The 22264-nt window shown below is 47.8% G+C and overlaps 1 protein-coding gene across 1 annotated transcript; it reads right to left on the bottom strand.

The window, feature by feature from the left end:
- Window positions 1-275: 275 nt before the first annotated feature.
- On the bottom strand, window positions 276-21993 carry LOC130191538 (phenylalanine--tRNA ligase, mitochondrial-like; the record flags this gene model as incomplete). Its single annotated transcript, XM_056411166.1, has 4 exons — window positions 21790-21993; window positions 21495-21693; window positions 21289-21420; window positions 276-436 (listed from the first exon to the last, which is right to left on the bottom strand). Coding segments are annotated over exons 1-4 (696 nt in total), but the record flags the coding sequence as incomplete, so codon positions are not given.
- Between the last annotated feature and the right edge of the window lie 271 nt (window positions 21994-22264).

The raw sequence follows: 22264 nt of genomic DNA, 5'->3' as shown, positions 1-22264 counted from the left end.
TGTGTGGCGTGTCGTTAGCAGTGTGGCGTGTCGTTAGCTGTGTGGCGTGTCGTTAGCAGTGTGGCGTGTCGTTAGCACTGTGGCGTGTCGTTAGCAGTGTGGCGTGTTGTTAGCACTGTGGCGTGGCGTTAGCACTGTGGCGTGGCGTTAGCACTGTGGCGTGTCGTTAGCACTGTGGCGTGTCGTTAGCACTGTGGCGTGGCGTTAGCACTGTGGCGTGGCGTTAGCACTGTGGCGTTAGCACTGTGGCGTTAGCACTGTGGCGTGTTGCTGACCTGGAAGCAGACGGGCGTGTGGACGTCCTCCAGGTGGAACTGCTTGAGGAAGCGCTGGTCCTGACTCCAGAACAGCCGGATGTCCGGGATGCCGTACAGGACCATGGCCAGCCGCTCCAGGCCCAGGCCGAACGCCCAGCCCGCCTTGTGCCCCGCCCCCGCTGAGGGAACACAAACACACCACGTCATCAGCGGAGAGACGGCCGTCCCACCAGGAGACGAGACCGAGCAGAGCTCCAGGAGACGGACTCCTCCCGGGGCTCTTCATGCTGAACGTGGACAACAGACACACATTAACATGAAGGAGCATTCATGTCGTGAATTAAAACCAAAAGAAAGAAACAGTACACGGCTAAAGTACCGCAGCTTTAAACTAGAATGGGCACTCGGTAGAGCGCATACCTTCGCATATCACAAGATTGGGCATTGAATTATAAAAATGTTGGCATTAGTTGCATGCCAATTGGATACAAATTGAAGATTTTGACCTTTTCATGACCTTGACATTGACCTGATCAATTCCAAAACCTAATCAAATGGTCCCCTGATAATAACCAATCATCCCACCAAATTTCATGCGATTCGGTTTAATACTTTTTGAGTTATGCGAGTAACACGCATACAAATAAATAAATAAATACGCGGCGATCAAAACATTACCTTTCCGCATTTTCAATGCGAAGGTAACGACTGACCCTGGAACCAGGATCCTCCAAATGAAACTGCAGCCAACGAACTGTCGTACAAAGAACCAGAAGCAGGAAGTGACTCCTCATACTCGACTCTTCAACTTAGTGCACTCGATAAACACCACCTCCTTATGTCTGGATACCTTATTGATCGCCCAGGAGGGGAACTCCGTACCGCGCGCTGCTCAAGGGCACTCGGGCCGGCGTTGGTAGCCGACAACCAGGAAGTGTCCGCGAGGCGGTTTCCTGTCGGCGTGGTTCTGATGAGTCGATTCCAGTTTCTCATGCTGTCGCACGCGTTCGCCATCCAACAGACACAGAACTGACTCCAGGTCAGTGGTCAGGTCAAATATTATTAAACTATTTCCAAAGAATCTCTCAAATTGGAGATCCAGTAATCTTTGGCCCTAAAAGTTTGAGTTCCTCACTTTGCTGTCAATCATTCCGCTGCAGACAGAAAGACTTTTTCAAGAAGCAGATTTCAGAACAGAACGGCTCCACCGCCTCGGCTCAAAGGGCGGGCGCTCCAGGGGAATAGGGGATTATGGGTAATTCTGAGGATTTCAGGCGTCTCCATCCTGGGACCCAGATGAGAGGGAAGTGGCTTCTCTCTCTGGGCCGAAGACTAATGGAGACAAAGCTTCTCCTCTCTGAAGCACCGACCCTCCAGAACCGGAGTCTGTGACCTCTGGCTGGGCCGGGAGCCGCAGTTTAAGAAACGCAGCGTGGAAAACATCTCACTCTGAAGGTCATCAACTCGATTCGGGAATTTGAAATCTTTTGATATTAAAATACTCGAGTGCTGAGACATTTGAACTCTTTCTCACTGAAGCAGACTGAGGCTCACATGTGGCATAGCAGCAGGAAGCTGGAGATGGAGCTGAAGATGGAGCTGAAGATGGAACTGAAGATGGAGATGGAGCTGAAGATGGAGATGGAGCTCAAGATGGAGATGGAGCTGAAGATGGAGCTAAAGATGGAGATGGAGCTGAAGATGAAGCTGGAGATGAAACTGAAGATGGAGCTGAAGATGGAACTGAAGATGGAGATGGAGCTGAAGATGGAGATGGAGCTCAAGATGGAGATGGAGATGAAGCTGAAGATGGAACTGAAGATGGAGATGGAGCTGAAGATGAAGCTGGAGCGCTCCAGTCAGCTGTGATGTCTTTAAAGGTTCAGTTGCTCTCTGGCGCTCCTGCTGAGCGTGAATACACTTCATAGTTTAGTTCTGCTACTTTTACTTGTTCATTTGATCAGAAGTCCAACGTACACAATGTTGACCTGACGGGTAAATGAAGAGTTATGGCAACTCATCCTCAGGGGAGCATGAACGTCTGAAGCTACCGCAGATGATAGATGTCAAGTTCATTCATTCAAGAGCATGAACATCAACCTCATGGTGGTGCTAGAGGAACAGTCAGGAGATCAGAGTTGGGAGGGTTCATCCTCCGGGGAACATGAACTATGGAATCCATCTCATAGTTGAGATATTTCAGTCTGGACCCAAGAGATGCTCCACCTGACCACCAGCACCTGACCATGGCACCACGTCTACAACAAGCACCACGAGAAGAGAAGCAAAGTTTCCGACATATTTAAATCAGAAGTGGAAGAAACAGAATCTTTTCATCTGAAGCCGGCAGTGAGAACAGTGAGACCCCTCTAAGCTGACTCCTCCTCTTCCTGGTTGAGGAAGATGCCACAGGATCTTTGAGGTGGATCTAGCTGGAGTAACGTTCAACAGTTCCAGTGTTTCCTGAAGCATCTTCTCATCTGACAATACGTCTATGACGCTGACGGCCAACAACAGAAGAAGTCAATGTTATGTTGTTTTATGAAGACAGAACGGCCCGGCAGGAGAGCGGTAGCCCAACATGTTTGACGTCCACCTTCGGGTCACAATAAAGTCCTTGTTTCCGTACGCAGGTTCCTCAGAGGACAGGTACTGTGGTACCTTCACCAAACCACCACGAGTTCACAGGTTCCCATGTCAGGCCGTCAGAACAACGTGTCGTCCCAAAGGCAGAGCGAAGCAACGAGTCTACGGAGTCCCCTGACCCAGAAGATCGGCGCTCACGTCCTCGTCAGCGATCCACAGTCAACATCGGTTTATTTGACCTGCGTCCACCATCTTGTGTGACCTTAAACAAACCGGGTCAGCTTCCTGAACCCGCCCCGCCCCTGACCCCCCGGCCGCGCGCCGCACAGAGCTGATGGTCCATCGTTTCCCGTCTTTTGGGTACTTCTGGAATTGGGCTTTTCCCACTTGAGAGCAGCGGAGTCGTTTATTATGCCGGGCGCACCGAGCAGAGGAGGAACATGACGCCTCACAGCAGAAAGACAAAGAGGCGATGAGGGAGAGATTAGATTCCCATATTATCACTTTCACACAAATCTGCAGGAGTAATGAGTTGTGAGTCCGTTTGTGAGGTCAGCGGCCGGCGGAGGAGTGGGCGGAGAGCGCAGCGCTGGAATCTGGACATTTTGACTCATATTTGTGCGTGGGGGCATTCAAATGGTTCTGCACTAATGAAGAAACACACACACACACAAACACACACACACACACACACACGAGAGGTGGTTGCGAGCGAGCTGGAGGAAGAAGGATGTGCTTTGATTGGAAATGCTTCTGCTTATTACGATGATGTGTGACCTGCCCCCACACCCTGTGTGTGTGAGGCCGCAAAGCACCCGTGCGCACACACACACACACACACACACTTCCTGGTCATGTCGCTCCTAGTCCAATCAGCAGATGGCGAATGTGGTTTCTATGCTAATGAGCGTTGGGTCGAGGGGTCGCAGCAGATGAGGGAACGCTGTGGCATTAATCTTCACTTCATGATAACGCAAAATCAATCAAATCTGTGACCCCTCTCCCCCTCTTCCTCTTTCTTTTCTACTTTCTGCTCCTTCACCTCCTTCCTTCGCTCTTGTCTTCCATTCTCATTCACACATCTCCATCGCTCTTCTCTCCCCTCTCGTCCATTCATTCTCTCATTCATCTCTTTCCTCTCGTCTCATTTCATATCTCAATAACTCCACCTCGCTGCTACTGCCACCCATCGGGTCTTCTCCTCTTCATCAGTATTCTCTCAGTCTCTCTTTTCATCTCGTCTTTTGTCAGCAGAAACAAAACAACATGAGAAAACAACCGTTTCTTCTTCTTCTTCTATGACGAATCAGAAGGACGCTGAGAGAAAAACAAAAAACACATCACAAACAAACCAGCCGACTAGCTAACGGATCATTTAATGCAAAGTCCTCTGCGAGCTCAGAACCGCCAGTCATGACGTCATCATGTGGAACCTGACAGGTGTGATTAAATCCACTTCCTGTCTCAGTCTCTCCTGACGTGATGAATGTGCACCAGGATCTCACTTCATCTCTTCGTCTTCACTCTCCTCGCTGCTGTTGGTTTGAATTCCTCTCCTCTTCCTCCCCTCCTCCTCCCCCCTCCCCTCCCCGGTCTCCATTCCTCCTAATTATATTTGCCATAAATATATGTATGACTGCATTATTGGAGGCAGTGGTTTGAAGCTGCAGGATTGTGATGATGTGTAATGATTTCATACGCAGCCGTGGAAGAAAACACCTGAACTTTAATTACCCGGCAGGAATCTGAGCCGCTGCCTCTTCAAATATCATTCAAAACCAAAGCTAATGAAGAAGAGACGGAGCCGTCAGTGACACGCAGGATGTGCCTCCAATGAAGAAAGTCGGTTTGGATTCACCTCACAGCTCAACTCACTCTGAGAAACATGGAGACACAACTCACTTTTAGCGGCGCTGAATGTTGAAATGCTGTCAAATACTCAAATATAGAAATTCTGCAACGTTGATGATGCTCCAGCTCTCCGTCTCCGGGAGGAAGACAACTCGCCCTCCGACTCCAGGGACGCTGCTTCCTGCTCTCGAACCGACTCATCTTATCGTGAACTGAGGTTGAGTCGAGGAGAACCAAAGATAAGTAGTGGATCCTCTATGAACATGGGACTGGACTAAGGGTCAAGACTGGTCTACAAACTGGAGATCTGGTCTTCAGAGGGGACGTTTGGACGAGGTGGAGAGTTAAGGATCGTCAGTGGTGTCTGATCTGGAGTTTGGGGTTTCCTGCCCAGAAACAAGCCAAAGCTCCAGCTCCCAGTGAGTTAGAGACGTGAACTCTTTGGAGGGTCGGCAGCATGGAACTGATCTATGGACTTGACATTTTAGGTTTGAGGATTGGCCTTAAACTTCAGCCTCTGTTGTAGATTAAGGGTGCAGGACTTTAAAGTGGAGCTTTGACTCGTCTCCTTCATGTGGGGCTCCAGCCTCACAGCCGGCTGCAGGGCTTTAAATCTCTGCAAAGCATGTCTGCATCAGGTTCAGGATGCCTTCGTCTTTCTGCTGCATCACATCGGAGCCCGACATCCCGTCTGGATCCCTCTGCCACCGAAGAGCCACGCGGGTCTGAGCCCAGAGCATCATCCAGAGATCAGCCGGCAGCCAGAGGCCCACACGCCTGACGCCGAGACGCTGACGGGCAGCCAACCAGCTGGGAGACGCCTGACTGACGCTCAGTCTGAGAGTGTGTGTGTGTGTGTGTGGGCAGAGCATCATTGAATTGAGCCGCAGTGTGGCACAGACGTCAGCCACAACAGATTGCACGACACAAAACGGGGATAGATGGCCTGAGAGCAAACATTGCTGTGTGTGTGTAAGTGTGTGTCTGTGTGAGTGTGTGTGTGTGTGTGAGTGTGTGTCTATGTGAGTGTGTGTGTGAGAAGAGACAACCCCCTGTCCTCCCTCCTTTTACTCTCACTCAGCTCTGCAATGCTAGGCCCCCTCCCTCAGCCAATCAGGGAAGCTTGGTGGTTGCAGTGGGGTTGTGAGTGTGTGTGTGTGTGTGTGTATACGCGTATACGCGTGTAGCCGCATCTCCGTCTGTCGATGACATCACTGAGCAGCGCTCGGTGACGCGTGACGTGAGTCATGTGTTCTCCGTATGTTAATATGAAGTAACAACGTATAATAATAATAATCCCTCAAAGAGTTTGATGTCAGTCACTAAGTCACATCACAAGGTCTCCAAACTGACTCCGCCTTCGAGGTTCAGCACCACAGCGACTGGACTGTGGAAGAACCACAGAACCAGACCAGTGGACCCCAGACTGGACCACACTGGGCTCAGAGACCCAACACCGGAGAGAACTGGACCAAACCAATGTTACTTAACCAGAGAACAATGGACCAAACCAATGTTACTTAACCAGAGAACAATGGACCAAACCAATGATACTTAACCAGAGAACAATGGACCAAACCAATGATACTTAACCAGAGAACAATGGACAAAACCAATGTTACTTAACCAGAGAACAATGGACCAAACCAATGATACTTAACCAGAGAGAACTGGACCAAACCACTGATACTTAACCAGAGAGAACTGGACCAAACCAATGATACTTAACCAGAGAGAACAGGACCAAACCAATGATACTTAACCAGAGAGAACTGGACTAAACCACTGATACTTAACCAGAGAGAACTGGACCAAACCAATGATACTTAACCAGAGAGAACTGGACCAAACCACTGATACTTAACCAGAGAGAACTGGACCAAACCAGATCATGTTTGACTTACTGTTCCACACGACAACATGTCACTAACGGGATGAACCAACACACCAGAAACAATAGATCCAAAACACGGTAAAATCCCCAGAGAACAATGGACTAAACCAATGATACATAACCAGAGAACAATGGACCAAACCAATGATACTTAATCAGAGAACAATGGACCAAACCAATGATACTTAACCAGAGAACAATGGACCAAACCAATGATACTTAACCAGAGAACACTGGACCAAACCAATGATACTTAACCAGAGAACAATGGACCAAACCAATGATACTTAACCAGAGAACAATGGACACAACCAATGTTACTTAACCAGAGAACAATGGACCAAACCAATGATACTTAACCAGAGAACAATGGACAAAACCAATGTTACTTAACCAGAGAACAATGGACCAAACCAATGTTACTTAACCAGAGAACAATGGACCAAACCAATGTTACTTAAACAGAGAACAATGGACCAAACCAATGATACTTAACCAGAGAACAATGGACCAAACCAATGATACTTAACCAGAGAACAATGGACTAAACCAATGTTACTTAACCAGATAACAATGGACCAAACCAATGATACTTAACCAGAGAACAATGGACCAAACCAATGTTACTTAACCAGAGAACAATGGACCAAACCAATGCTACTTAACCAGAGAACAATGGACCAAACCAATGATACTTAACCAGAGAACAATGGACTAAACCAATGTTACTTAACCAGAGAACAAGATACTTAACCAGAGAACAATGGACTAAACCAATGTTACTTAACCAGAGAACAATGGACCAAACCAATGATACTTAACCAGAGAACAATGGACTAAACCAATGTTACTTAACCAGAGAACAATGGACCAAACCAATGTTACTTAACCAGAGAACAATGGACCGATCCAATGTTGCTGGATATTGGACACATGGTGTAAATCATTCCCTGGTTGTCGTGTTTAATATAATAACAATAGATTGTTTCAATAATTTGTTTCCATTAGTGCATCTTGACTTTTCAAAATAAGAGCCTTTGTTGTCGGAGCCCTCGAGGCTCATCGCTCCACCTCATCCGTCAGCATCCTCACCGGAGCATCGGCCTCCACCTGCTGCCTCACTGTGATTAATAGATGGAAGCTCTGGAGGAGGAAACACAGCCGCAATGCATCATGGGAGTCAAACGGCAGAACAACAACAGGGACGGACCTCAAGATGACCACGCAACAAACAAACACAAACAAAAACCAGCAGAAAAACATTAAAACACATCAACTCATCACTTGTTTCAAAAGAACAACAACAAGTATGAGAAGAACAACAACAAGAAGAAGAACAACAACAACAAGAACAAGAAGAAGAACAACAAGAAGTATGAGAAGAAGAACAACAAGAACAACAAGAAGAACAACAACAAAAAGAAGAAGAAGAACAACAACAACAACAAGTCCCCGTCATCAGGTCAGTTCTCTTGGGTCCGGAGTGAGAGTCCGTCGGTTCTCCTGAGGGAGAGAACACGTTCTCCTGGAACAACCGGAGCCTCCTCAGCTCAGAGAACATTGGGCCATCAATCACCCAGCACGCCAAATACTGAGAGTCAGCAGCTGTGTGGCCACAACGTCACTTCTGATCAACAACAACAACAAAGTCACTTCTGATCAACAACAACAACAAAGTCACTTCATTCTTTACTCTGTTTACTTTTATTCTGACACACTAAACGGCGTCCTCTCTGAACTACGATCTGGATAATGAGACACGAGAAGGGAATCCCCTGAAACGTAACATGACAACGTGACACGTAACATGACAACATGACACGTAACATGACAACATGACACGTAACATGACAACGTGACACGTAACATGACAACGTGACACGTAACATGACACGTAACATGACAACGTGACACGTAACATGACAACATGACACGTAACATGACAACGTGACACGTAACATGACACGTAACATGACAACGTGACACGTAACATGACAACATGACACGTAACATGACAACGTGACACGTAACATGACAACGTGACACGTAACATGACAACATGACACGTAACATGACAACGTGACACGTAACATGACACGTAACATGACAACATGACACGTAACATGACACGTAACATGACAACGTGACACATAAGATGACAACGTGACACGTAGGATGACAACGTGACACGTAGGATGACAACATGACACGTAACATGACAACATGACACGTAACATGACAACATGACACGTAACATGACAACGTGACACGTAACATGACAACATAATAATAATCATTTATTTTGTATAGCGCTTCTCAAGTCACCCGAAGTCGCTTTACAGAGTCCAGTAGTCACACACACAGTCATACCGGTGGTGGTAAGCTACATCAGTAGCCACAGCTGCCCTGGGGCAGACTGACGGAAGCGTGGCAGCCAATCAGCGCCTCTGCCCCCTCCGACCACCACCAACATTCATTCACATCCATACGAACCGGGGTGAGGCTGCGGTGCATGTCTTTATGATGGTGGGGGAAACCGGAGTACCCGGAGGAAACCCACGCAGACACGAGGAGAACATGCAAACTCCACACAGAAAGGACCTGGAACGACCGGGATTCGAACCCAGGGCCTTCTTGCTGTGAGGCGACAGTGCTAACCACTGAGCCACCGTGCTGCAACATGACACGTAACATGACAACATGACACGTAACATGACAACGTGACACGTAACATGACAACGTGACACGTAACATGACAACGTGACACATAAGATGACACCGTGACACGCAACATGACAACGTGACACGTAACATGACAACGTGACACGTAACATGACAACGTGACACGTAACATGACAACGTGACATGCAACATGACAACGTGACACGTAGGATGACAACGTGACACGTAACATGACAACGTGACACGTAGGATGACAACGTGACACGTAGGATGACGTGACACGTAGGATGACAACATGACACGTAACATGACAACGTGACACGTAACATGACAACGTGACATGTAACATGACACGTAACATGACACGTAACATGACAACATGACACGTAACATGACAACGTGACACAAGATGACAACGTGACACGTAACATGACAACGTGACACGTAGGATGACAACGTGACACGTAACATGACAACGTGACACGTAGGATGACAACATGACACGTAACATGACACGTAACATGACAACGTGACACGTAGGATGACAACGTGACACGTAACATGACACGTAGGATGACAACGTGACACGTAACATGACAACGTAACACGTAGGATGACAACGTGACACGTAACATGACAACGTGACACGTAGGATGACAACGTGACCCGTAACATGACACGTAGGATGACAACGTGACACGTAACATGACACGTAGGATGACAACGTGACACGTAACATGACACGTAGGATGACAACGTGACATGTAACATGACACGTAGGATGACAACGTGACACGTAGGATGACAACGTGACACGTAGGATGACTGTAAAGAATATATACTTTTGCTTGGCTTACCCCTAATGTTATGTGCATAAATATTAGGTGGAAGATGGAAAAGACTAGAGGAAGGTTAAAATCTTTAATGGGGCGCTCTGGCGCCTGAACTGATCTAAAGAAAGATAACAGTGACACCTAAGGAAGTTTTATGCACCCCCCTTCCCTGCACCACGCTCATCCGAGAAGATGACTAGACAGAGAGCTCATTGTATTCATAGTTTGGGAAGAGCAATTATAGTCCTTACCTCACCGGGCAGATAGATAAGGAAGGGTCCCTCATTGACCTCTCTCACACTCTCATCTACTCTCACATGTGAAGAGGCCCTTTGTTTGAACGACCTTCTGAGAAGATCCAGGCCCCATCCCTGCACAGATAAGGCCCCGAAAGACGGCTTCAAAGAGAGGAACCAAGTAAATCAACTCTCTTCCTGTGTCACACTTCTCTACAAACATATGAATTCATTGGCTGGCCACAAGAGCCAATGAAGGAGCGACAACGGCGGACGCAGAGGAACAAGAACCAATGAGAAGACACCACCCTCTTTTCTCCTGACCAATCAGAACTGTTCCTTTTGGCTATTTCAATGGCCGCGCGCTCTGCTCAGGCATCCTTTCTCCAGCGCTGGGGCCATTGGTCACAGCTCTGGATTGGGGTCCATGCGCATGATTGTCTATTTGTATCCTGATTTTGAATAAATGCTTTATAGATTTAAAGTAAAAGTCTACCGCTGTTTCTTCCAGTGAGTGCCGTCCAGGTGGTGTGTTGCTGTCCAACTCCAACAATGACAACGTGACTCGTAGGATGACAAGGTAAAGCTACACTCTAATAAAGTACACTGTTACTTCTCTCGTTCCTCTGACCTCGCCTCGTGTTCCTCTCCGCAGAATGACAGAAGAAGAAGAAGAAGAGAGCGGGATGCTAAACGGAGTCCGACGTGATGAATCGTGACTCAACCTGACGCTCGGTAATGAGAACAGAGCGCCGCTGCCTTCAGCTTAACACAGACGTCTACATGTTAATTAGACTGACACGCCTGGGTGCAAGGTGTGTGTGTGTGTGTGTGTGTGTGTGTGTGTGAGAGAGGGTGTGTGTGTGAGGACTCTGCTGCTGACGGGGGAAAACCTCAGTCTGTAGACTTGATAAGAAGTAATAATTGAATCGCTGCAGCTCAGGAGGACAGGAAGTGGGATGAATGAGACGCTCAGGACTCGCTCTACATTCCCTCTGCTGGTACAGACAGGTTGAGGTACTGGTACCAGACAGGTTGAGGTAATGGTACCAGACAGGTTGAGGTACTGGTACCAGACAGGTTGAGGTAATGGTATCAGACAGGTTGAGGTACTGGTACAGACAGGTTGAGGTACTGGTATCATACAGGTTGAGGTACTGGTACAGACAGGTTGAGGTACTGGTATCATACAGGTTGAGGTACTGGTATCATACAGGTTGAGGTACTGGTATCAGACACGTTGAGGTACTGGTATCATACAGGTTGAGGTCCTGGTACCAGAGAGGTTGAGGTACTGGTATCAGACAGGTTGAGGTACTGGTATCATACACGTTGAGGTACTGGTATCATACAGGTTGAGGTACTGGTACCAGAGAGGTTGAGGTACTGGTATCAGACAGGTTGAGGTACTGGTATCAGACACGTTGAGGTACTGGTATCAGACAGGTTGAGGTACTGGTATCATACAGGTTGAGGTACTGGTACCAGAGAGGTTGAGGTACTGGTATCAGACAGGTTGAGGTACTGGTATCATACACATTGAGGTACTGGTACCAGAGAGGTTGAGGTACTGGTATCAGACAGGTTGAGGTACTGGTATCATACAAGTTGAGGTACTGGTACCAGACAGGTTGAGGTACTGGTACCAGACATGTTGAGGTACTGGTATCATACAAGTTGAGGTACTGGTATCAGACAGGTTGAGGTACTGATACCAGACAGGTTGAGGTACTGGTATCATACAGGTTGAGGTACTGGTACCAGACAGGTTGAGGTACTGGTATCATACAGGTTGAGGTACTGGTACCAGACAGGTTGAGGTACTGGTATCATACAGGTTGAGGTACTGGTACCAGACAGGTTGAGGTACTGGTACCATACAGGTTGAGGTACTGGTATCAGACAGGTTGAGGTACTGGTATCATACACGTTGAGGTACTGGTATCAGACACGTTGAGGTACTGGTACCAGACAGGTTGAGGTACTAGTATCATACACGTTGAGGTACTGGTATCATACAGGTTGAGGTACTGGTATCAGACAGGTTGAGGTACTGGTATCAGACAGGTTGAGGTACTGATACCAGACAGGTTGAGGTACTGGTATCATACAGGATGAGGTACTGGTACCAGACAGGTTGAGGTACTGGTATCATACAGGTTGAGGTACTGGTACCAGACAGGTTGAGGTACTGGTATCAGACAGGTTGAGGTACTGATACCAGACAGGTTGAGGTACTGGTATCATACAGGATGAGGTACTGGTACCAGACAGGTTGAGGTACTGGTATCATACAGGATGAGGTACTGGTACCAGACAGGTTGAGGTACTGGTATCATACAGGTTGAGGTACTGGTATCATACAGGATGAGGTACTGGTACCAGACACGTTGAGGTACTGGTACCAGACAGGTTGAGGTACTGGTATCAGACAGGTTGAGGTACTGGTACCAGACACGTTGAGGTACTGGTATCAGACAGGTTGAGGTACTGGTACCAGACACGTTGAGGTACTGGTACCAGACAGGTTGAGGTACCTAAGTACATTTAAATGCTAATTCCTTAAATATGTTTACTCAAGTAAAGGTTTGCATGCAGTACTTTCACTTGTAACAGAGTATTTGTACTTTTAATGAAGTTTTAATGAGTACGGGTGCCATGTTTAACATGAGCGCTTTTATTGTGAAAGAGCAGGAGACGTTGCGTTAGTGACTAGAAGACGATATAAATACATCCCTAACCATGCTCACATGGAAACATGTCTGTTCCTCAGTTCCTCTCATGTTTCACGACAGGAGGTTTTAACCTTCAGGCGTGACGCTGCAGCGCGGGGACAGGTTGTCCTCCACGCCGGCTACTCCTCGGTGGCAGGTGCTTCAAAGCCCCGTCAGAGTACCGTGATGTCCGATGGGGACATTGAACGCATCATCGGAGGCTGATTCACATGTTGTTCACAGTGCTCTCTCCGGGCCGGCTGCTGTACGCTCATCAACCACCTCGTCCTCTTCACGCCGCACTCAGCAGCTCTGCTTCCTTTATTACAATATGACAATGTTAACTAGACTCGTCCACAGTTTTCTTTCTTTCTTTTGTTTTAGTTGTTTTCTGGTGCTTTGCTTGCTACATAAACTTTTACTTCTACTGTGAAGTAGATTTGAGTTGTACTGGTGCTTTTATTGTGAAACTCTCCACTCTTCTTATTTCTCAGAGGAGCTCATCAAAGGCCAGATGTTGAGGAGGTTTGATGTGAAGATGACTCGTCTGGCCAACAGGACGGCTAAAGACTTTAAAGCAGGGGGCTTTAACTGAATGCCGCCATCTAGATTCTGACCGTCGCCATCTTGGTTTCTGACCGTCACCATCTTGGTTTCTGACCGTCGCCATCTTGCTTTCTGATCGTCGCCATCTTGGTTTTTTGATAGTCGCCATCTTGGTTTCTGACCGTCTCCATCTTGCTTTCTGACCGTCGCCATCTTGGTTTCTTGAGAGCTGCCATCTTGGTTTCTGAGCGTCGCCGGGGCACTCCAAAGGGAGAAGCATCTCTTCCTCTGGGCGATGTCGTTGGCTGGAAGCTTTCCCTTCACATCCTGTCGCCATTGTGTGTCTGACTTGAGACTTCCTGTCACCTTTCCACGTTCACCTTTACTCACTCTTCATCCTCCTCTCATCTCATTAGGATCATCACATCTCTCTATCTCCACCCGCCCACCACATCCCGGGGTTGACATCAAACGGACCCCTCTATGAGAAACCCTGTGGAGACGTCCTCACCACCGAGCTGCAGCACAGCCACACACACACAGCTCATTGAACTCAACACCGGCGTGTGGCTGTGTGTGTGTGAGTGTTTGTATGGTGTGTGTGTGTCTGTGCTTCATGTGTTAAAGCTGCATTCTCTCTCCTGACCACCAAGGGGCGACTCCTCTGGTTGTATAGAAGTCTATGCTTCATGTGTTAAAGCTGCATTCTCTCTCCTGACCACCAAGGGGCGACTCCTCTGGTTGTATAGAAGTCTATGCTTCATGTGTTAAAGCTGCATTCTCTCTCCTGACCACCAGGGGGTGACTCCTCTGGTTGTATAGAAGTCTATGCTTCATGTGTTAAAGCTGCATTCTCTCTCCTGACCACCAGGGTTTGCCCACCAGCAACAATACTACCATGTATAAATACTCTGCTAAAAGTAAAAGTACTAGCAGCAGCAATTAAAAGTTAACAGCAAGAGATATATTTGTAAAAACCTTCAGCACACAAGATAATAATTCTAAGAGTTATTAAAACGAGCAGCAAGATGAAACGATGTTTATTCATGTCAAACACGCCTCCATCTGCATATATAAAACAACAACAATGATAATATATCATACTGTAATTAGCCGTGTATACTTGTGTGCTCGAGAAATCCATTAAAGGGGTTGAAGATGTGCATCTTTATAAAAGTCCTTTAAGTCCTCATCTCTGAATATTATTAGTAGCTAATTCAGAAATCTAGCAAGTAATTATGGATTTTCAGACTATTCTTTTCTCATTATTGAGATTTTCCTTCCACTCAAGCAGGAAGGGAAGTGCCAAGGATTCTGACTGAGAAAACCGTGTGATCTATTTTTACATGCACCCGGTATTTATAGATAAATATCAAAGAGTGAGAATGGAAAACACTTCTGCTGCAGGAGGAGGAAGCTACAGGAGGAAGCTACAGGAAGGAGGAAGCTACAGGAAAGAAGAAGCTACAGGAGGAAGCTACAGGAAGGAGGAAGCTACAGGAGGAAGAAGCTACAGGAGGAGGAAGCTACAGGAGGAAGAAGCTACAGGAAGGAGGAAGCTACAGGAAGGAGGAAGCTACAGGAGGAAGAAGCTACAGGAGGAAGAAGCTACAGGAAGGAAGAAGCTACAGGAGGAAGAAGGTACAGGAAGGAAGAAGCTACAGGAAGGAAGAAGCTACAGGAGGAAGAAGCTACAGGAAGGAGGAAGAAGCTACAGGAAGGAGGAAGCTACAGAGAGGAAGAAGCTACACGAGGAAGAAGCTACAGGAAGAAGAAGCTACAAGAGGAAGAAGCTACAGGAAGGAGGAAGCTACAGAGAGAAAGAAGCTACAGAGAGGAAGAAGCTACAGGAAGGAGGAAGCTACAGGAGGAGGAAGCTACAGGAAGGAGGAAGCTACAGGAAGGAGGACGTTTCTACTTCCTGGTTCAGGATTATGTATATATTAATATCTATGATACAGACACACACACACACACACACACACACAGAGACACACACACACACACACACACACACACAGACACACACAGAGGCACACACACACACACAGAGAAACACACACAGGCACACACACACACACACAGACACACACACACACAGAGAGACACACAAACAGACACACACACAGATACACACACAGACACACACACACACAGACACACACACACAGACAAGGGAAATNCCTATAGTGTAAGACTCGATTCTATGTATGAACCGGGAATACATTCAAAGGCTGCACACTCTCCCCGGACACTGTGTTGTATTCCCAGCTATCACAAACATGTGCAATTGGAAAATGTGACAGTTTTGTTGTTGTCGATGTGCTCCGCGGTTGTGAGGCCGATGCCAAAGTTGTAGTTTTTGTATCTGCAGAGATGGTCGGTGATCTGCTCCATGGTTTCCCCCCTGGGAACATAATTACGGAGCAATAAAAGAACGTGGGGCATCACTTGGTTTCAGTAGAACGCTCATAATCTAAAGTACAACTTTATTTGTCACATGCCATCTTCAGTACCTCTAATTGGTTGTTCCCTTTTTCCATCAAAACAGTGACAGGATTAACCCTATAAGGGCTGCACATGACAATACATATCACATCATATCATGGAGAACATATATTGTGAATGTTAACGGTCTGATATCCGTTGTTTGTCAGTGCTCCATGATAACGGCTTCTACAGGGAATATGGCCAAAGAGGTTTTTAATGTCCTCATTGTGCGTTAAAAAAAAAAAAGTATCGGTTCAGGCACCGTTTAGGCACCGGTATCGTTTTAAAAGTACCGGTTTAGCACCGGTATCGGAAAAAACCCAAACGATACCCATCCCTAGTCACGACGCCCGGCCTCTCTTCTGACGATCGCCCCGGTCACGGTATCCTCGCCGGCACGCTTCGAGGGGGAGAGGGAAACTCGAGCGAGGGCGAAGACCGAGTTAAGGGGGAGAGGAGGCGGAGATCAGTAACTCCCTCGATATGATTCTGCGACCGTTCGGGCCTGATGAGCGACGCGCGTGCACCTCGACAGTGGTTGCTGTTTGGCTCGGCGCGCGACACCCCTAGATGATGGCAGATCGATCTCCGCGGAGAGAAACGCTGTGTATTTAATTATCTGGTCTCCTCCCAGCCCGCTCTGAGGGTACAAGGCTCGTAGAGCGGCTGGCGGGACACTTATTAATATTCTATGTTTAGGACAAACTCCGCGACGAGGACCCGAGGGTTACGAGTCCCTCTCTCAGTCCCGGAACCAACCACGGCTCGGCCGAGAGCCGGAGGTCCACCAGCTGCAGCGATTTCTCTCGTCAGTACAAAATGTCAGTGGAGAGTGTGAGGGATCAGACTGGTCCCTGGGTGACTGAGGTCAGTGGGGGTAGCCGTGTGGACGTAGCTCAGACTCACCTCGGGGGCTGCGTCGGTCCGCTCTCGGGTCTCCGCCTTCGGTCTCCTCGGGTGGGTCGACAGGTGAAGAAATAGGTCTCACAAAAAAAGTAGGTCCACAAACCGAATGGTAAAGTTTTAAGACTGCAAGGCAGCAAGTATTTTATTCAAAAAAAAGAAAGAAGAAATAAACAAAGTACAACTACAAGTGAGTTCCCTCACGGAAGCCTGACGCAAAATCACAACAACTAAAAAAACTCTCCCTTTTCCTTTTTTTTCAGAAGAAAAGAAGAAAAATAGACAAAGTGCGTCAGGCGTCCGTGAGTTCTTCACGGACGCCTGACGCAAACCACAACCTATGAAAAAAACATTTTTTCTCAAAAAACACTGTCTTCCTTTTCCCTGCTCGTCACCTTTATACCCTCTGGCCCTTCCTACTTTTACCGGACCTCCGTCCCCCTCGGGGGGCTGATGGGGGGGTCATCCCCCCCCCTCCCCTCTCTTCCTGAGAGGTTCTGGGGGGACTCTCTGGCCCACATCAAAGAGGAGGACTGTTGTCTTAGCTGGTTTAGATGAGCTCGGTCACCTCGGTGACCTGTCTCCGAGTGTCTCCTCTTATCTCTCAGGCACTTAGGGTACCCTCTTTACAGCTCCTTTCAGACTCGGTGAGACTTCCCGATGCCAGTGACATCAAACATACTCTAACCGGGGGTCAGGATACAGAACATATGGGAGACATAGGTACATTATCATATCAAAGACCATTGATCTCCAGGCAGGTTAACATACATGAATCCAGGCTTGTGTTTATTCACTCCGCAGTAACATCACCTCTGGGCCCATATGGTTGGGCTACGGGCTCCGAACACATAATTAAACAAGTCTTCATTTGAATATCACAAGAGTTGCCATGTTTACCTCTCGTGTCGAGTGGGGCCCCTGAGTGAGATCAGTTCAGAGGGTCACCGGTTGTAAACGCCTCCGCTGACCCCTCAGGACCCCTGTTCTCTTCGCACCTGGCCCTCTGCTTATTGTCCTAGCGATGGCCTCAACGCTTTTATTTGATCTTACAGCCACTCTCCCCGTCGGCCTGATGGATGCCTGGTTGCTTTCCTGTTGTTGTAGTCTAATTGAACTGGGGTCACCTTTGATCTGTTTTATTACTAACATTCCGCATTCGATACTTCCCGGCCTGGTCCACGGATCCCCTTGCTAATCCCAGAAAAATTTGCATTTATTTGTCCCACTTCTAACAACACACACACACATATACACACACACACACATATATACACACATACACACACATATACACACACACACATATATATATACANCTTACACACACACACACACACACACACTTACAGACACACACACACACACACTTACAAACACACACACACATATACACACACACACATATACACACACACTTACAAACACACACACACACACTTACAAACACACACACACACACATGTACACACACACATATACACACACACTTACAAACACACACACACACACACATATACACACACACATATATACACATACACACACATACACACTTACAAACACACAGACACACTCTCTGTCTCCCTCTCCTTCATCTCTATCATGTATTCTTCCTTTGTCCCTTCCACTCCTCATCCTTCATTATTGTGTTCCCTTCTTCCCTCCTCTTGTTCCCTTCTTCCCTCCTCTTGTTCCCTTCTTCCATCCTCTTGTTCCCTTCTTCCCTCCTCTTGTTCCCTTCTTCCCTCCTCCTGTTCCCTTCTTCCCTCCTTCTGTTCCCTTCTTCCCTCCTCTTGTTCCCTTCTTCCCTCCTCTTGTTCCCTTCTTCCCTCCTCCTGTTCCCTTCTTCCCTCCTCCTGTTCCCTTCTTCCCTCCTCTTGTTCCCTTCTTCCCTCCTCCTGTTCCCTTCTTCCCTCCTTCTGTTCCCTTCTTCCCTCCTCTTGTTCCCTTCTTCCCTCCTCCTGTTCCCTTCTTCCCTCCTCTTGCTCCCTTCTTCCCTCCTCCTGTTCCCTTCTTCCCTCCTCCTGTTCCCTTCTTCCCTCCTCCTGTTCCCTTCTTCCATCCTCCTGTTCCCTTCTTCCCTCCTCCTGTTCCCTTCTTCCATCCTCTTGTTCCCTTCTTCCCTCCTCCTGTTCCCTTCTTCCATCCTCCTGTTCCCTTCTTCCATCCTCTTGTTCCCTTCTTCCCTCCTCCTGTTCCCTTCTTCCATCCTCTTGTTCCCTTCTTCCCTCCTCCTGTTCCCTTCTTCCCTCGTCGACCTTCTTTCCCCTTCATCATTGTGTCCTTCTTCCTTCCCTTGTTCAGGTCTTCTCTTCTTCCTCACTCCCTTCATTTGTCATTTATGCTCACTCCTTCCTTCCTTTCTCCTCTCCCATCCTCCCTTCATCCTTCTTCATTTCTTTAAACCCTTTCCCTCCTCTCTCTCTTCCTTTACTCATCTGTCTTGTCCTCTCCTTTAATCACTCACTTTCTAATCTCATTCCTTCTTCTCTTTTTCTTCTTTGCTCCTTTCCCAGTTATTTCCTTCCCTCCTCCCTCCTTCCCTCCTTCCCTCCTCCTCCCCTCACATCTCTCATTAACTCTCCTCACATTGGGCCTCAGGCAACACATATGGCAGTCACGCCTCCCCACCATTAAGTAACACACACAACCACACACACACACACAACCACACACACAAAGACACAACCACACACCAACTGGTGTTCCCTGTTGCCTCGTCGTGGAGTCGAGGTCCTGCCACTCGTTTAGTCTTTCCTTCCTTCCTCATCTCCTTCTTTCCTTTCCTTGTCCTAGCTCCACCCCTTCCATTCCTCCCTCCCCCTCTCTCATCCAGTAACTTCTCTGCTCAATCTACCTCCTTTTTTTCTTACTCATTGTCTCTCACTCTCTGTGCTCCAGAAAGAAGTGTATGCGTTTGTGTGTGTGTGTGTTGGGGGGGGTGTGAATGAGTGGTTTCCAAGGCAACGGAGCCACACTGCCGCAGTGTGTAGGGGAGGTTGAGAATAATATTGTGTGATTGAGTGAGTGTGTGTGTGTGTGTGTGTGTGTGTCAAACTGGACTCTGGCAGTCAAGAGAGTGAGCGAATTAAGGAAAGAAGAGCAAAGTGTGTGTGAGTGTGACAACACCATGAATGTCAAGAGCATTGCTGCAGTGCCAAGGGCAGAGAGACCTCTCTCTCTCTCTCTCTCTCTCTCTCTCTCTCTCTCTCTCTCTCTCTCTCTCTCTCTCTCTCTCTCTCTGTGTGTGTGTGTGTGTGTGTGTGTGTGTGTGTGTGTGTGTAAAAACCCTCATACATAATTATATATATACACTACCGTTCAAAAGTTTGGGGTCACTTAGAAATGTCTTTATTCTTCAAAGTAAAGCCCTGTTTTTTCAATGAAGATAACATTAATCATAAATACCATCTCTACATTGTTAATGTGGTAAATGACTCTTCTAGGTGAAACGTCTGGTTTCTAATGACATGTCTCCAGAGGTGTATAGAGGCCCATTTCATCATCACTCCAGTGTTCTGATGGTACATTGTGTTATCGCCTTAGAAGACTAATGTCTGATTAGAAAACCATTGTGCAATTATGTTAGCACAGCTGAAAACAGTTATGCTGGTGATATAAGCTACAACTGGCCTTCCTTTGAGCTTGAAGAACAAAATTAATACTTCAAATATATCATTATTTTAACCTTGTCAATGTCTTGACTATATGTTCTATGAAATGTTCAATTCATTTATAAATAAAAGTGAGTTTTCATGGAAGACACAAAATTGTCTGGATGACCCCAAACTTTTGAACGGTAGTGTATATATATATATATATATATATATATATATATATATAATACTTATACTGTGTGTGTGTGTGTGAGTGTGTGAGTGTGAGTGTGTGAGTGTGTGTGAGTGTGTGAGTGTGAGTGTGTGAGTGTGAGTATGTGAGTGTGAGAGTGTGTGTGTGTGTGTGTGAGTGTGTGAGTGTGAGTGTGTGAGTGTGAGTGTGTGTGTGTGAGTGTGTGTGAGTATGTGAGTGTGTGTGTGTGTGTGAGTGTGTGAGTGTGAGTGTGTGAGTGTGAGTATGTGAGTGTGTGAGTGTGTGTGTGTGTGTGTGTGTGAGTGTGTGTGTGTGTGACCATGTGAAGTGGCTAAAATGTCCAGAAACAAATCAAACAACACCAAAGTCCCAGCATGCATTGCATCTGAGAGTGCAGCAGTTGGTGGGCCGCATCCGTCGCTGCCTTGCACACGGGCTCGAGGCAGCAACAGCGTGTGTGTGTGTGTGTGTGTGTGTACTGACCTGAGATCAGCAGCTCCTGCTCCATCACTCCACAGCCCAGAACCTCCATCCAGTCGCCCTGGAAACGCACCTCCATCTCAAAGGAGGGGTGAGTGAAGGGGAAGTGACAGTCAACCCACCGCACCTCCAGATCTGAGGAGGAGGAGGAGGAGGAGGAGGAGGGTTCAGTGCTCCATCACCTCCACTGAGGGCTCAGGTGTCCTCACCTTCTCCGAACAGCTGAGTGACGAGTCGCGTCAGAGTGAGCTTCAGGTTGAACTCCAGCAGCTTCACGGCCTCCAGAGAGTGAGCTTCCTGTTTGTGAGGCGTCCGCCGGCCCGCCGCCTCCCACAGGGACAGCTCCTCCCCCAGGGACAGCTCCTCCCCCAGGGACAGCTCCTCCCCCTGCTGCACCTCGGCGAACAGCTGGGCACAACACCTGTTAGTGGACACCTGGACACCTCCACAGCTGGCCAGGTAGCGACCATAACTAATGTACATGAGAGCTCTCCGTGGTCTCACCTCGCGGGCGGAGAAGAGGCGGACTCCCTCCATCTGGTGGAACACGGGGTAGTGGCGGGCGTCGATCGCGTCCCGCCGGTAAACGTCTCCGGCCAATAAGAAGGCGTCTAGCCCGGCGCTCACCAGCTCCCTCTGGTGGGCGGAGGTGTGGGCGCGGAGCATCGTCTCCCTGGAACAGAGACGCACTGTGGACTGGTACGACATGAAGATGAGAGTACNCAGTCCTCTTCAATCCTCTTTCATCCTCTTCAGTCCTCTTCCATCCTCTTTAGTCCTCTTCAGTCCTCTTCCATCCTCTTTCATCCTCTTCAGTCCTCTTCAATCCTCTTCAGTCCTCTTCCATCCTCTTTAATCCTCTTTCGTCCTCTTCAATCCTCTTTAGTCCTCTTCAGTCCTCTTCCATCCTCTTCCATCCTCTTCAATCCTCTTTTGTCCTCTTCAGTCCTCCCGTCCGCTCTCCGTCTGAACATCTCAC

Source organism: Pseudoliparis swirei, unplaced genomic scaffold, assembly GCF_029220125.1.
Source record: "Pseudoliparis swirei isolate HS2019 ecotype Mariana Trench unplaced genomic scaffold, NWPU_hadal_v1 hadal_139, whole genome shotgun sequence".
In the NCBI taxonomy this organism is placed as follows: domain Eukaryota; kingdom Metazoa; phylum Chordata; class Actinopteri; order Perciformes; family Liparidae; genus Pseudoliparis; species Pseudoliparis swirei.
The sequence above is the reverse complement of the archived record's forward strand: the minus strand, read 5'-3'. Positions and strand labels throughout refer to the sequence as shown.